Raw genomic sequence first — 15,196 nt, forward strand, 5'->3', positions numbered from 1 at the left:
AATAACTGTAGACTATCATGACCTAAATAAAATAAGACAAACCAAGGAAGTGCTTGCTTCTCCAGCATGCAAGCACACAGACATTAATTGTTTGACCCTGAGATCTGATAAGCAGCCAGGTCCTAATCAGAGAAAACAAACATATTTGGGTACTTAGCATCTAAGAAGTTGAGTGGAAAGAAAACCTTATTTTGATGCGCTGTTGTTATGAAATTACTTATTTCTCCAGGCTTTAATCATCTCGTCACCAGTCTAACAAAGACAGTATGATGCTCAGCAAAGACTGTTTTCTCAGGCTTGCATGTGTGTGCAGTAATTCAGGGTTACTGAATTGACTCCTTGCTGCAGTCATGAATAAAGGCACACAGGATCTCCCTGTGTTATATTTGAGAAGTACCAGGATTATCTGCATTTGCAATACAGCAAGCAGTTTTGCTGTTTTTCCAAGTCACCATGACCTTACTGAATTAATAATAGCAAGTGCACTTTGCAGAAGGGCTGAAGTGTAGATCCCCATTTGCAAAGGCAGCTTGTGAACTTTTCTCCTTATTATTTTTCTCTTGTAGTTACATGGGCTGAACCTGCAGTTACAGAGATGAAAGCAGAAAGCTCCAGCTTTCTGCTCTATTTAAAATGAAGTCATAAGGCTGGATATTGCCTTTCTGTGGACTTGGGCAGAGTGCTCTGATTCTGCTGCAATACTCAGATGTCAGCACTAAGGTTAGATGCCAGAGTTACCTACCCTGTAAACTCGGCTAAGAAAGGCTGCATTTCCTGACATACTCTTTTCCTTATTTTTAAGGACTTAGTACTTTTTCAATAAAAATTAATTTAATTTGTGGCTACATTTCAGCTCCATTGGTTTGATGGTATAAGTGGAGCAATACCAGCTTTGGATTTAGAGCAGTCGTGTGGCTGAGTCTCTCTGTACAGCTTTCATGTGGTCTGGTGAGACATTCTTAGAATCCCCAAACATTTTTGAAGATCCTAAACTGGAGACATTCACAATTCTTCCCTCCCTTTCTACCATTAATCCTTCATGTTTTAACAAGCACTGAAGTTAATACAGCCTACACTCTTTCCTGTCACACTGGGCCCCCTCCCTCCTTTCTTTCTCTTGAATAAAGCAATCTGTTCTTTCCTGTCCATACTCTTGTAAATCAAAGGGGTAGATGTCGACACACACCATAACCAAGTATAAACTTCCTTTTTTTAATTAAACAGAGTTCTTACATTTGGTTTGAAGAAGTGTTTGTTTGGTTTTATTTATTTTTTTAATATGTGAAGGATGTCAACTGCTTTTATTTTATTTTTTGTAGAGACAAATTTTGTATGGTACCACAAATAATCTCCAGCACAAAATATTTCAGATGTTGTTTCATAGTTTAATAGGAAGGCAGTTGGAGGGGAGCAGAAGTCTTGGAATTTGAAGCTTTCAGAATTAAGAGGTTACCTCTTTGGTACAGGTTTTTGTACACATAAATCATGTTTTAACTTCCTTTTCAAATTTAATTTCAAATCCAGCTGTAATCCTGTTGCTTTTCTCGCTGCTGTTTTCTTATTACTACTAATTAGACAGTAAGATGAAACACAGAAATATCCAAACTCACAACAGCAGGTGCTAAAAATAAATAGGACTCTTGGAAGTAACACAGGCTCTATTTCAGTGTACAATACCAGGTATCTCAGTCACCAGAGGAAAGTCAACTTAAGTTGCCTCTTTCAAGATATCTTGCACCTTTAGTGGTGCAAAACCAGAGAAAGGTCCCTAAACCAAAGAAAGTGCTCAGATCTGATGCTGCTACTTTCCATGATTATTCTCAGTCCATGACTGGTCACGAAAAAAGGGCTTTATTTAATAATTCCGTTTCTGTTTTATTTCTAGATGATGGTTTTAATCCACATTTGCAGCTGAAGTATATCATCCCTGTGATGTAGGGGGCCAGATATAGGTGTGTGTAGCAATGCAGGAATGAAAAGGTCTTCTGATTGCCGGGTCAGAAGAAGGCTGGGCAGCTCTCAGAGGGACTGTGAGTGCTTAGAAACTGTAAATGATGCTCTTGATGAGCAGGACTGAGAACAAAGGTTATGAGTAAGTTGTATGTGTACTTTTAGCCTTCCTCTTTATTTATTTATTCCTCAGGAGAACAGACATAAGTAATCAGTGGTCCAGTCCCTGTTCTTCAGTTCCTATGGATGAAGGACTATGACTATGGTTTTATCCATATGGTTTTACCTTTTCATGGTTTTAGCTAAGGAGCAGTACCACAGCTTTGTCCCTCTACTCTCAGTCCCTCAAGCACAGAAAAGGATCTGCCACTTCAGCAAGAGGGCCAGCTGTGTCCTGGGGTGAATCAGGAACAGAATCCCAGCCAGTCAAGCAAGGGGATGGCCCTGCTCTGCTCTGGGGTGGCCTCACCTTGAATAATGCATGCCGTTTGGGGTGCGATAATATAAAAAGGACATTAAACTATTAGAGAGTGTTCAGAGGAGGACCACGAGGATGCTGAAGGGTCTGGAGGGGAAGCCATATGAGGAGCAGCTGAGGTCATGTGGTCTGTTCAGCCTCGAGGAGACTGAGGGGAGACCTCATTGCAGTTACAACTTCCTAATGAGGGGCAGAGGAGGGACAGGTACTGATCTCTTCTTTGTGATAACCAGTGACAGGACTAAAGGAAACGGCATGAAGCTGCATCAGGAGGGATTTATGTTGGATATCAGGAGAAGGTTTTTCACTCAGAAGGTGGTTCAGCACTGGAACAAGCTTCCCCAGGAAAGTGTTACAGCACCAAGCCTGACAGAGTTCAAGAAGTGTTTGGACAAGGCTCTCAGCACATGGTGATTCTTAAAGGGTCCTGTGCAGGAGTTGGACTCGATGATCCTGATGGGTCCCTTCCATCTATTCTATGATTCTGTGAACTCAGCTGCAGTTGATTTCATTGCCTGTAGTTGTCTCTGTCAGAGTGACACACAGCAGCATGCCACTGATGGTGGTGCTTTTTCACATGCATGTACTCAGCTAGAAAATCTACCCTGAGAGCTTCCTGAGAGCCTGCTGCAATATAACCTGGTCTTCTGGAGCCTAGAAATCCCTGTGAACTCCTCGGATTGCTTCTTCCCACTGACAAAGTATTGTTTTGAGATACATCTGGTGTCAGGCGTAGGCATATGGCACCAGTATGGCAATGCTGGCTCCGGGGGTGGTTTCCTGCAGAAGAGGTCTGGCTGAAGGCAGTAGTCAGTGCCTATTGAGAGTTATTATTATTTAGCACCCAGGTCTTTGTGAACTTGTTTGACTGGTGGCTGGGCAGAGTGCCATCGGAGCGTATGGACATGAGCAGAGACAGCTGGGTCTCCAGGGCCTTACACACATCACATGTGGGTACTGAGGTCAGGCTTCTCAGTAGGGAGAAGCTAAATGACTGTCTGTCCCAAGCACGTGTACCTGTGGTTGACGGGATATGCCATCATTAATCCAAATCTGGGCTGTATTAAGCTTCTAAAATAAAAAACAGCTTTGCCAGCCACTTGAAGAGGGCTGGGGGCCTGTTTGGATCAGTGCATTAGTGGGGAGGAAGGGAGGGAAGGAGCAGGGAGGCAGAGCAGGACTGATGAACAAAAGGTTATGATGTGGAGCCGTGCTCCACAGTACTCCTCCTCACAGGCTGAGATGACTGACCCCCCCACCAAGGCAGGGGGCAAAGGGCTCTGCCTTCCTCCCCCCAACTGCAGACCTCTCCAAGGGCTGGGCAGCACTTGTTTGTGAGGCCCAGCCCTCTCTTTGCTGCAACAAGAGCATGTACATCTCATGTTTTGTTTCTTAATTATGTTTTCAGCGTGGTTCTTGCAGCAGCTGGGAGCAGAAGCTTTAGCATTTGAGAAGCAGGATTGCCTGTTTGCCAGGCAAAATCCCCAGGTTTAGCAGCCTGAGCTCTCTCTTATGCTTGGGCAGTGCTCCCACATGGAACTAACTCAGGTTTCTGTCGCTATACAGGGCGACACGGCACAAGTACCACGACTCCATCAGAAGGATTCATAAAGAGCATTTATTAGAGTAACCGGTTACTTTTATAGTTCTCCAAGATATTTACATTTACTCAACACATACATATATTGCCCATTGGTAGTAGGAAAGAAACAAAGTTCTTAATAGGTGGACAAGGAGCAACGTCATTCTGTGAGCCAGCTAGAGTCCGTATCTCTTAACTTTCTCTCCTTCATCATGTTCCCATGGTGACAACCTTGGTGTCTTCCTCAGGAGAGATATGGGGCTTTCCTTATCTTTAGGAAGCCTTCGCTGGCTCACAAGAACAGCACAGAATGTCTTTCCTACAGGTTTCCCCCTCTGGCCCTTGGAGATCTGCTCACCTCCACAGAGAGGCAGAACATGTACAGGGGATGAGGCAACAGCACCAGTATTGTGGCCCCACTAAGAGCACAACATCTGGGTGGAAGATCACAAAGCCAGAAAATACTTTAGTAAGGCCAGCTAAGAGAAAGCTAAGGAGAGACAGAAAAAGCAAACTCCAGTAGGCTGTATTTGCATAGAGAAAACCTGAGCATTAGGCTGAAGTAAATACTGAAGTGATTCACTGCACAGTGCAATTCAGAGGAATGCAGATGACCAGACACTGTGATTTTGCCTGTCTCTTGTGGGTCCCAACAGTTGCTCAGAAATGCTTTGTGGCACCCGTAAAAAGATAATGCTGGGAATCTCCTAGCCTTAAATGCTGCTTTTCTACTGTGAACACTAAACTCCCTGTGGAATTCCTTCTGACATGATTCTTCCTACATTTATTTATGTTCTGTTGCCATATACTGTGAAACGATCTGCTTCTGCCCTCTGCAACAGGTAACTAAGCACCTACAGTGTAAAATGTCCCTAACTGAAAAACTGGGAAGCTTCACCATTGCTATTGGAAAGCGCCATGAGATTTCCCTAGAAGGGTGTGGCAGAAGTGCAACCAAGGATATGCTGTTATTTTAAAAACCTGACCATGTGCTGGTTCCTCCCCCTTTGAAGTCAGTGGCAAAGCTGTTTCAGAGAAGCAAGACTACTTGAACAGGCAAACAAGAGGCAGCCTGGGGGCAGAAGAGGCTTACAGGGAATGGTTTCTGCTGCTGTCCTTGAGCACAGAGCTGTTCAGACAGACTGGAGACCTGTCAGCCTCTCTCCCATTAAGACTAAGAAATGAATGCTTTTCAAGTTGTTAAATGAATGGGCTTAATCTTACAGCCCTTACTCATCTGAGTACTGCCATTAATTTTAAGAAAATAATCACTGTATTATGTGCTATGGAATGGAGTCCTTAAATTGTTAAATTCTAATATTTGACAGAATTTTTTATTGGCTAGAAAAATAATACTGACATAATTAAAAAGAGGTGAACATTTCACCTTTTGAAGACTGAAAGCTGCTTTGGAGGGAGATGTAAAACTAGAAGCAGTGCAGAGAGCTCAAGCCCCTGTCATGTCTGTAGGTTATTTTTGAACTTTATGAAAAACACACTTTAGCAGTTTATATCCTGACCATTCAACTGTATTCTGGCATTCTAAATGCAAAAACATGCTAACCATGAAAGCAGAACTTTTAAAAATACACTGTCCACTTGGCTTCTTTGCCCTGCTTCAGAGTCTCCCAAGTTTGTTTGGGACAAACTTGGGAACTTTGTTGTGGAATGACTGTTTGAATTGGGGTTTCTTAAAATACATGTGGAGCCTTGAAGCTGCTGTGGCGTGTACCCAGTGGTGGAGCTGTACTATTTTAAAATCATCTGGCTATTTCACTTCATGTAAGAATATCTGTCAGCTTAGTTAAAAGAAATGAGAGGGGTTGATTAAAACAACTCACGAAGCCATTAAACAAAGAGATAAAATGTAGAACATATGCTTTAGGGTCGTTTTAATTATAATGTGGGGGGAATCTGTGGAAACTGGATGGCAGCTGCAGTGTAGCTGAGTCTTAAACCCCTCTTAACAGTACCAACATCCTGTACCTTAGGGGTGGAGTTTCTTTTCTGTAAAGCTAGGTCCTTTGGAAATGGTGTTTGGAGGCTACCTCTCATTGCTATGACTGACCATAATGGAATTGCTGTGCTCAAACACTTAGATACAGACTAAAATAGGCATTTATGTACACTAATCATCTAGTCATTAGGTGCTAGACTACATAACAAAAGAAAAATGTATGCAGAAGTGTTAGTCAAGAGAGGAAAGTATAAAGATGTCAAGTGAAAAGCCAAGACGATCCAGAGAGAGTGGGGAAGAAAAAAAGGTAATGGCAGCTTTTTTTATTGTCTTGATTATTTCATTAGGTAAAAAAACCCAGTAATAAATATACTGCTGTAAGCTCTAAGTATGTCTATTAAATTCACTTAGCATATTATCTGGCTTTAAACAATTGGTATCAGGCAGCCTCATGAATTGAGTAAAATCTGTTTAAACTTCCCATTTTACTTTAATCTTAATAACCTAGCTACAGGCATCAAGAGTTAGCATAATTAATTCTAGCCCTATCAGAAGGGGTTTCAAGTCTCTCATGAGTTCAAATCAGTCTCTAGCCACTAAAAATCATCATGAGAAGCAGTAAGAAAAGGAGGCAACACATCTGCCCATGTCAAAGGTTTTACAACCCCATCCACTTCTCCCAGAGACAGGGCTATTACTGATACCGAGGTAGACACTGGGTCTAGTTCAGCTTGGCAGCTCCAGTGTTCCTAATTCAACAAAGTGTCCTGAAATGTCTGCCATGCTTTTTATGCAAATGAAATATGGTAATTTAGTTAACCCTTTGTCATTGAGTAAAGTGTATTCCCAGACAGGAATACCAACACTTTAAAATATACAGTCATTAAAATATTTTTTAAATATTTGCAGAAAATAAAGACATAACATCCAGGACCCATTATATAAAAATGGGAAATAATTATTTGAGAAGAGCATGGAAGACTTGAAGGAGTTACTGCTTCTTGCTCTTGACTGTAGCTTGTTGGCACATGAAGGTCTGGGGACTGTTCCCTTGAGGACTTCAGCTGTTATTTTAAAGACATTGAAATGTGGTAGTTTGGATAGATAACAGTCTCCATACTGGCTTGTCGGGCTCTCTACCAGGTAGCCAGGGTGCCCATCACACAAGTCTGGCTCCCAAGCATCCCCAGCTAACAAAAATATACAAAGATAACTCAGCTGCCATTAGGGTGAGGAAAAACTCCATTCTACTTAAACAGTGTAAAGTAAAGTGTGGTCCCCTTTGTTCTTAGAAGACTTTGGTAGCAGAGGAATCAGTCATTAATCCAACAATGAGACACAGCTTGTCAGCTGATGCTCTCAAAACAGCACACCTTGAGGTGAACTTTCGAGGTTTTTTCACAGACTTTCCTCGAGATACCTGAGTTAAAACTTAGAGGAGAAAGAGTGGAAGAGCTCTCACTGATGGGATGTCATGGGCCAGGATGCCATTCTCTGTTTGGCTGGCATCTGGTTAGTTGAAGTTCTCACTTCTGGAAAAGAAATTAAGCACTTTAACATCACTGTCATGGAGAGGTTATCTCAGGTTTTTAGCATCAAGCTCAGACTCATCCTGTATTTTCCCTAGGACCAATGGAACAACACATTTTAGGGTCAAAGTTAGTTCTTTGCATGTGTCCTGTTGCTTTAGTAGAATTACTAGTGCGCAAGGAGTATGAATAAAGTTCATACAGTGATTCCTAAAATACAAGATGCTAATTACATTATGCTTCCCTAGGGAGAGAACTGAAGATGGCTGACCATGTAACCCCTCTCTTCTCTACCTCTTTTCCTTCAGTCCTCTGTGATGTCAGTCTGTTTCGCCCGCTTTCACCCAAACCTGGTCGTCGGTGGAACATACTCTGGCCAAATTGTCCTGTGGGATAATCGCAGTCACAGGCGCACTCCCGTTCAGAGAACTCCCCTGTCTGCTGCTGCTCACACGGTAAGGATAAAAATCACCTCCTCTTTCCTTAGAGGAGATGGTCAGCAGGGAAAGGCAGCTGCCTAGTTGTGTCTACAATCCTAGTTGCCACACAGATGAAAACAGAGCTGTGGCCCTTGAAGGGAAAAAATTAGATCTAAGACATGAACAACCACCTCTTATAAGTGTTTGATTATCACACATTGTACAAGCAAGTCAGGACATTATTCTCCTTTCCAAGGAGGAAGGCAGGATTGAGTACAACACTTGAATGAGGCACCTGTGTGCCAGCACAGTGGCAATGTAACTCTTGTCCCCATTGTCTGTAAAGAGAGCCAGGCCACTGTAGAGGTTGTATGTCTCTCAGTCCGACATGGTAGAACACTCAAGTCATTATTGGTGTACACAAATATCTCCTTTGAACCAGATTAGGCACCTGTGAGGGTCTCATAGTAGATTCCTATAAGTACACACTGGTGCCCTCAGAAAAAGTGGGGCAATTTGCTTCTGTTTTGTAATAGAGCAATACATAAATCCCTGCCATGGTCTTCTGCTCCAGACAGGGCCACAGGGCAGAGTTTGCACACTGAGGGAGAGTTTATTTCAATGGAATGATGCAGGAGAGCATTTTGCTGACACACTTACACAGGTACTCACAGATAATTATTGATGGTGGCAATGGGCTCTAGTGATGTCTGGGAGATAAATGGGCAGAGCAGTAATACAAAATACCTGAGAAAGAAGAGACTTCATCTGTGATACAAGGATGATGTCTGTGATAGGAGAGTCTCTTACATTGCAAAGTTCTCATATTGTGCTGGAGGAAGAGACAAGCCTGGGTTGCCTGCTGAAGTGTCCTCACTCTGCCATGGCACTGACATCCAGCCATCCTGCACAAACGCCTTGAGCATTCTTGAGCTCTCCTCCTCCAGAGTCTGGGCATGAGCAGACTCTTCAGGAGGGATGGAAGGTGGAGTAGCTCATCCTGGAATCAAGCATAAGGCAATTCCTGAGTGCAAAGTAGAAAGGAGGAGAAAAATGGAAATGTATCATGTAAGGGTGCAGATAACCACAATTTTTCTGTAACATAAGGAACTGAACTCAACAAATCTTGTTCTAGCAGGTTGAAGGTTCAGACAAAGTGATAGTACTTTTGCAGCTCCAGCTTTTACAATTCTGTGATTCTAGTGCTTGGAATTTGCAGATCAAGGTTCAGCTTTCAGTTGACTGTGACAACATAATCCCTGGAGTTAAAAGACAACTCCAGAAGCCATGCCATGTGAACTACAGCTGAAGATTCAGTATGGGGCCAGTCCTATGATTGCAAGCCTCTTATATTAAAAATTACAGGTGTGCACAGACATGCTTAGTGGGCCAGGCAATACAAATATTGTTCCCTAAATTTCCACTATCATGAATGTTGATGTAATTATCTAATGATCTGTGCCATGGGCTGCAACTTCAACATTGCTTTTCATTTCCCTAATGTTTTTGCTCATTTTGTTGCCAATAATGTTGTTCAATCTGCATAAAAAGAAACAGTCTCTCCTGGAAGTGCAATTTAGAGATGTAGCAGACCAGAAAACTAGTGGCAAGAAGCTGACTGTCACTGAAAATTGAACAACTGGGACTCAAAATCTAGTGGAAAAGCAAAGATTAATGGGAAGTAATTTGTTTACACTCAAAAATCATTTAAGGCAAAATTGCACCTCCTGGAATTATATATTAAAACAGTTTTATTATTGCAGTAGAATATGTAATGTTTTCCTTTTGAATAATATAAATAAATTACTTTCAGTTGTGGATGGGCACTTTATGTGCTGTCATGGATTGGTATAAATAAGTGCTTACACAGTCTAACATGAGGAAGTATGATGTTTTAAGGAGTGCTCAGATTTTACAATAATAGTTGCTTACTTTATATTCGCACATAGGAATTACTTACATAAACTGTAAATGAGGTCTTGGTTGCAAAAGGCTGGCTTGAATCCTTGCTGCCAAGAAAAAAAAAAATTAAGACAACAGTACATTAGCAATGCTACTTTTTGTACTGCTAGATACAAAATTGTGAGCTGAATAGTCTTTTTTTTTAATTTGAACTCATGCTGTATGTTAAAAAAGGACTTTTCTTTTTTCTTTCTCTTGCTTTGTTTATTTGAAACAGATAGATCATGTTGTTTTCCCTGACTTAAACCTTCCTGAAATTTAGTATCACTGATTACTGCCTGGATTCACCAGGAAAGAGTATTCTACCCACAGCTTACTCACTAATTTCCTTTCACACCCACCACACATCTGCACTTGGGACAACAGGAAATTTTAATTAAGACAAAACCTTTTTGCATGATGATTTCATTTCCAAGATAAATAAAAGCAAGCTGGCAGCAACCCTTTAAAAGGAAGGAGCCTGTTTAGACTTTCTGTTACATACAGTTGGTTGTCTTTTTCATCTGCTTTCCTTCCATCTTTTCATTTCTGCCATGAGTTTTATTGTGCATGAAATTGATGGCTGGTAGCACTGATTAAAGCCAGACCTGACACACTGAGGTGCTGCTGGAAGGACATGGCTCACTCTTTCCCCCCCACTAAATATTCTAGATATTCCACTGCTTGCTGTAGCTTCCTCCCACCCACTCTGTCTGTTTGGTCTACTGGAGGTCAAAACCCCATGTAAAAAATAGTTCTATGCTTATCTCACACATCAGTATGCAGTAATCTTGTTTAGCACTGGGGTCATTAGCTTACACTAAGCAGCAAGAAGGTCCATGAAATGAGGGTAATAGTGTGAGACACATGTGAGGGACCAGCTGGGGTGCATTTGATGCTCTGGAAGAAACCAGGTGCCTGACAATCTTGAGAGAAAGAAAGAAATTGGCATCAAATGGACCTTGTGACTTACTGGTGTGTACAGGCACAAGGTACTATTTCAGCAGCAACTGCTTAGTCTATCTCAGTGTGGACACAAACACTGTTTGTACAGGTGCTGCACCTTTTGCTCTTGGAGAGGGGACATTTACTGGGCCCACTCAGGTATCAAACCTGAGAGTGAGCCAGAGCTCTTGAGGATTTCTGCCATTCCCCACTGACTGGGTAGGTGACCTGCAGCTGGACCTTGACGTAAGTGGCAGTTCTGCCATTCCTTTCAGCAGGACCAAATGCTACATTCCTAACACTACATGGAGTTGGCTTAGAAGCTCCCTAGGGATCTCTTGCAAGTTGGTCCTAATTTTCCTTAATTAAGCAAAGTATTAGAGAAAAATTGTTTTTTCTTTCTGGAGATGCAGGTTTTCTATTTATTGGTAAACATTGCAGAAAAATTAAATTTTTCTTTGCTTGACTTTTGTATATTTCTAACCCTTAATTTAGCAGTAGCACTTGTACTGGTCAAAGGAAATGAAATCTTATTGTTCAGTTTGACTGATTTTTCACTCTGGAGATTGCTGAACTTGACCCATCCCTCATATGTCACCATCAGGTATCAGATGACATTTCAGGCTCAAAGTTTACCAGGTTCCTTGGAAAAGGAATAGGCCAAGTTTCATTATGCATACTAACTGGAATTCAGCCTCCATGGAATGACTGCACCATGGTGAACCAGGTGTGACACCCTAAATCGAGTCACTCCCCAGTTATAATGACAGATTTTAAAAGGTGTATTGGCCAGTGCTGAAGAACATTGATGGGCTTGTTCATGTTCTTCAACTGGAGTACATTTGCAAATATTTAGCATGCAAGCCAAATTCTGACAGAGTTCAAGTTTTATGCAGCTGTTTTCTTGAATAAAGTTTTCATTTTTATTCCGTTTGGACAGTTTTCCTCTTTCTGCTGGTTATTTTCAGTGTCAAAAGCCATCAGTAGAATGATACATGTCCCTGTGGGTGAAATCTCATCCACATAATTCTGTATTTTCACAGCATTACTCAGCTGGGCTGTTTTATTATGAGGAAAATGAAACTTTGAAAATATTTCCACCTCCATAACATACTTCTTAAAATTTAAATGAAAAGGAAACACAAAAACTCAACCAAAACAATTCCTATCTGGCAAAAGCTGAGTCCTATATTTTCCAGGCATTGTGTGAACTTAATCATTCTTTAAAATAACATATGAGACATTCGAAATTTGTTTGTGAAAATGTAAGAATGGCTCTCTGACTTCCAGTGTTCTGTGCTTTCAGCATCCTGTGTATTGTGTGAATGTAGTTGGAACACAGAATGCACACAATCTTATTACTGTCTCTACGGACGGCAAAATGTGCTCCTGGAGCCTGGACATGCTCTCAACTCCACAGGTGGGTTTGTTTTCATCAGCGTGGGGGGGGGGAAGTGTCTTTGGTAGAGCAGGATACCTGCTTGGTGGAACATAGCTCCTAAAAGCCAAAATCTCACATCCTATAGAAACTAAAACCAAGGGATGCACTTGAAAGAGTACAGCTTGCTTCCAGCAGTCTCTGCTAAGAGCCAAACCCCATTTCCTTTACCACAAATCATGTAATTATTGTAATACGTTAATACATAGGTCAGTTTCAAGTGAAAATGAAATAGTCCATTTCAAAGCATGGTAATTACAGAAGTCGCCTGTGGTATAAATTGCACTTATTCTACAGCATTGTTTAACAAATATGGACTAGATTGCACTGCTGCTGAACATACCCTAGGCACTGCAGGTTTCCAAGGCATAGTCAAAAACTCAGAAACTTATTTTGCTGGCAGCCTTCAGTAGCCAAAGGAATAAACAATGCAAATCAAAAGTTTTAGAACTAATTCTCCCCCTCTGGAATGTTTGCTACTATTGTCTGTTCCCCCCTCCTCTCCTTTGTATCAGAAATGAAAGGAAACACAGGAAAATTGCCCAAACCACTAGTGATTATAATAATGGAAACTAAACAAAGAATCCAATGCTGAAAAAGGTGTACAGAAAGCATCTTTTAAGTGTTATCTTCTGAAGAAGTACATTTTCTATTCCAACACATCACTCATTTTTATACACAATTTCTTAGAAAAAAATTAATATAATTTTTACTAAGCATCATGGGATCTGATCTTGTTTCAAAATGCTGCATAGAAACTCCCTATAATGATTCCATTAATCATGTACTAATGTGCAATTACTATTGAATTATTTGCTTTTCAGTGTTGACACAAGAGGTGGGATTCCTCCATCCTAACCTCAGCCATCTAAAAGTTGATGTGTCAAGTCTAAGTTAGAAATTCAAGTTTTCTGTACCGCTGAAGTAGAGAGAGGCTGGTACTTCTGGAGGGTGACTCACCCCATCCAAGTGTGAAAAGCAATTTCAGATACCCACTCTGGGACACGGAGCTGTCCTATCTTAGGGTGGAGAAGAATTCTGGAAGTCATCACATCTACTCCTCTACTCAAAGTGAGACTAACTTCAAATTTTGACCACATTGCTCATGTAAGGCAGCAGTGTGGGGCTGGTAGTTGTGCCCTGGGACTGTAAGAAACCAATACTCTTCTGCAGTAGATATGAAGGCATCTAAAATGGCCAGGCATCTATGTTCAGGCACCCTAATGCCTTCCACAGTTTCTCACCTAAACATCAAGAAAATAAATCCCACCCCTGCATATTCATTTACTGGAATTATAAAGTCTGAAGCACAGATCTGTGAACATCTGACTTCCAGTATCTCATCACTCAAATGGAATTTCCCTGCTCCAAATCTGGCGCTCGACAAGGATGGGAACACACCCCACATTACACTGAAGTCTGGCACATGGCTCATGGTGATCTAGAAAAGAGAGGCACAGGACTTGACCTCAAGCTGCATGCCATAGCTTTAAACTGGGAGGAGTAAAGTGTTGCTGATGTGTGTCAGTCTGAAACTTTCCAAAGACACAGCTCCAGAGCCCTTGTGTACAGTCATGGTGTGGGTGCTGGGAGCAGAGTGTCCACCACAGTCTATGGCCATGTCTCTGCAGAGACACTAAATGATGATCTCACCCCAGAAGGTTTTAACAAAAATATATGATCTCTCTCCCATATTAAGAGAATTTCTCTCTCTCACTCGCTTGTTTACACAAATATGGGGTGGTCTCCCGATACATTTTCCATGCCTTGTTTTGCCTTTATAATAGAACCAAATATATTTCAAAGAAAAGCATAAACCAAGCAGAAGTATTTCTCTGTGGGTTTGCATTGCTCTCCTTTCACAGGGATACCCATTTTCTTTACAGCAAAAAAGCCCTTTTGAGAAAAACCGTACAGGCTTTGGCCCTAGAAGAACAGCAGCATAGACCTTTTAAACATAGAGAACATAACCACTTAAGTAGCTAAAAATGAAAATGGTGAAATCATTCAGGCCTTTTGTGGATTCTTGGGTTACACCATTTAGGCTGCAAAACTAAAAAGTTGTGCAAAATCTGCTCAAAGCGTACACATCTTGCAACAGCCACAAACTTGCATGGTTATTTTATTTGCAATTGCAAAAATGGGCATGCTGATTTACTTTAAAATATAGCTACCAAATGAAAACAGAAAACATTCCTGCTGGTTTGCAGCTTGATGGTGGAGTCTTGAGGGAGTATTTATGGTTACCTCAGAAAATCCCTGAAAAGCAATGCTTGGAATGGTGTTGGTGACAGGACCTCAACTTTTTAATTTTATTCTGCAACGGGACAAATGACACAGTAAAATAAATGCCTCACATGCACACGATATTGCAAGTGTTTCCTGACAACTGATTTCCAGAATGTAAATAGAAGGGTATTGCATGATTTATTAAAGCCCAAGGCTGGCAAATGTAACCATTAAGGTATTATCTTTAGTTTCTGCACCATTAGATTTTAAATTCTCACCTGTCATCTCTGGCTGATTTAAGATGATGCAGAAAAGACCAGTGCCTTCCTGCCAGTCTCACATGTGTGACAGACAGCACTGGGGATGGCAGCAGCATCCTGGTTTGTGACACTGCATCTTCTTATAACATCTTATGTAGAAACCAAATGTGACTGGGTCAAATGATTTCATCTTCCTCTCCTGCTACTCCATGTGGTATTTAGAAATCAGTTTTTAAAAAAAACCCAACCCAGACTAACAAAAGGAGGATCCCAGCATAATAACAAAAACCTATTTTGGTAGGAGAGCATGGAGCTGGTATACAATAAGTCCAAACCAGTGGCGGTCACAGGAATGGCTTTCCCAACTGGAGATGTCAATAACTTTGTCGTCGGCAGTGAAGAGGGAACAGTCTACACAGCCTGTCGTCATGGAAGGTGAAGTTCAGCATTTTGTACTTATAAAACATT

At 41.4% G+C, this 15,196-nt stretch overlaps 1 protein-coding gene across 7 annotated transcripts in view; it reads left to right on the top strand.

The window, feature by feature from the left end:
• Window positions 1-15,196, top strand: part of DYNC1I1 (dynein cytoplasmic 1 intermediate chain 1) — a 185,939-nt gene that overhangs the window by 130,020 nt on the left and 40,723 nt on the right. For all 7 annotated transcript variants that reach the window (XM_038127778.1, XM_038127774.1, XM_038127776.1 and 4 more), the window contains 3 exons: window positions 7,805-7,951; window positions 12,108-12,221; window positions 15,030-15,163. In XM_038127778.1, coding sequence (XP_037983706.1) covers window positions 7,805-7,951; window positions 12,108-12,221; window positions 15,030-15,163 — 395 coding nt within the window. The remainder of the gene's footprint in view (window positions 1-7,804; window positions 7,952-12,107; window positions 12,222-15,029; window positions 15,164-15,196) is intronic.

Source organism: Motacilla alba, chromosome 2, assembly GCF_015832195.1.
Source record: "Motacilla alba alba isolate MOTALB_02 chromosome 2, Motacilla_alba_V1.0_pri, whole genome shotgun sequence".
Taxonomy (NCBI): domain Eukaryota; kingdom Metazoa; phylum Chordata; class Aves; order Passeriformes; family Motacillidae; genus Motacilla; species Motacilla alba.